The 774-nt window shown below is 57.0% G+C and overlaps 1 protein-coding gene across 1 annotated transcript in view; it reads left to right on the forward strand.

The window, feature by feature from the left end:
- LOC104272624 (protein SMG5-like) overlaps positions 1–774 on the forward strand; it is a gene marked incomplete at its 5' end in the record, with an annotated part of 5651 nt that overhangs the window by 3209 nt on the left and 1668 nt on the right. Inside the window, one exon of the mRNA XM_009867672.1 lies at positions 416–575. Coding sequence (XP_009865974.1) covers positions 416–575 — 160 coding nt within the window. The remainder of the gene's footprint in view (positions 1–415; positions 576–774) is intronic.

The following is a 774-nucleotide window of genomic DNA, read 5'->3' on the forward strand; positions in this document are numbered from 1 at the left end:
AAAAACTGTGCAGATGTGGCACTTGGGGACGTGGGTTAGTGGTCACGGTGGTGTTGAGTTGATGGTTGGACTTGACAATCTCAGAGCTCTTTTCCAGCCTTAATAATTCCACGATTCTATGATCTTGGTTGCCCTCTGGAAACACGCCGATGATCAGTTTGATGTCCCTACATTGAGGTGCCCGAAACTGCCCCCAGTGCTCGAGATGGGGCCGTGCCAGTGCCGTGTAGAGCGGGACAGTCCCCTCGCTCTGACCCGCTGGCCCCTCCAGCCCTCGGCTCCGAGCGCCGGGTGGTCGGAAGGGCCCGACCGAGCTTTGCAGTGCGAGTCTCGCCCCGTTTGATCGTTTCTTCCGGAGTAAAAGTGAAGCAACACCTCTGCTTATGGTTTGTTGTTGGTTGTTTTTTTTTTTCAGCTGGAGGTTTCACAGCTGGAGGGAAGTCTCCAGCAGCCCAAAGCGCAGTCGGCCATGTCTCCTTACCTTGTCCCTGACACCCAGGCCCTCTGCCAGCACCTGGCTGTCGTCAAGCAGTTGGCCACCAGCGGGAGGTTCATCGTCATCATCCCTCGAACGGGTACGGGGGTTATTTGCTCCACGGCAAATAACCGAGCTCGCCTTCCCCTCGCTAGGAACCAGCGCCCGGGGCCAAGCAGTGCCTTTCTCTCTTGCTGCCGTCGTCCTTTACTTCGGCACGAGAAGCTGAAACGCCGTTTCCACGTGCCACTTGGCGTCTAACGTAGCGTCTCGAAGAAGAGCTGGAAAGAGAGAGGCCT

The sequence above is a fragment of the Apaloderma vittatum genome, unplaced genomic scaffold (assembly GCF_000703405.1).
Source record: "Apaloderma vittatum isolate BGI_N311 unplaced genomic scaffold, ASM70340v1 scaffold34264, whole genome shotgun sequence".
Lineage (NCBI taxonomy): Eukaryota > Metazoa > Chordata > Aves > Trogoniformes > Trogonidae > Apaloderma > Apaloderma vittatum.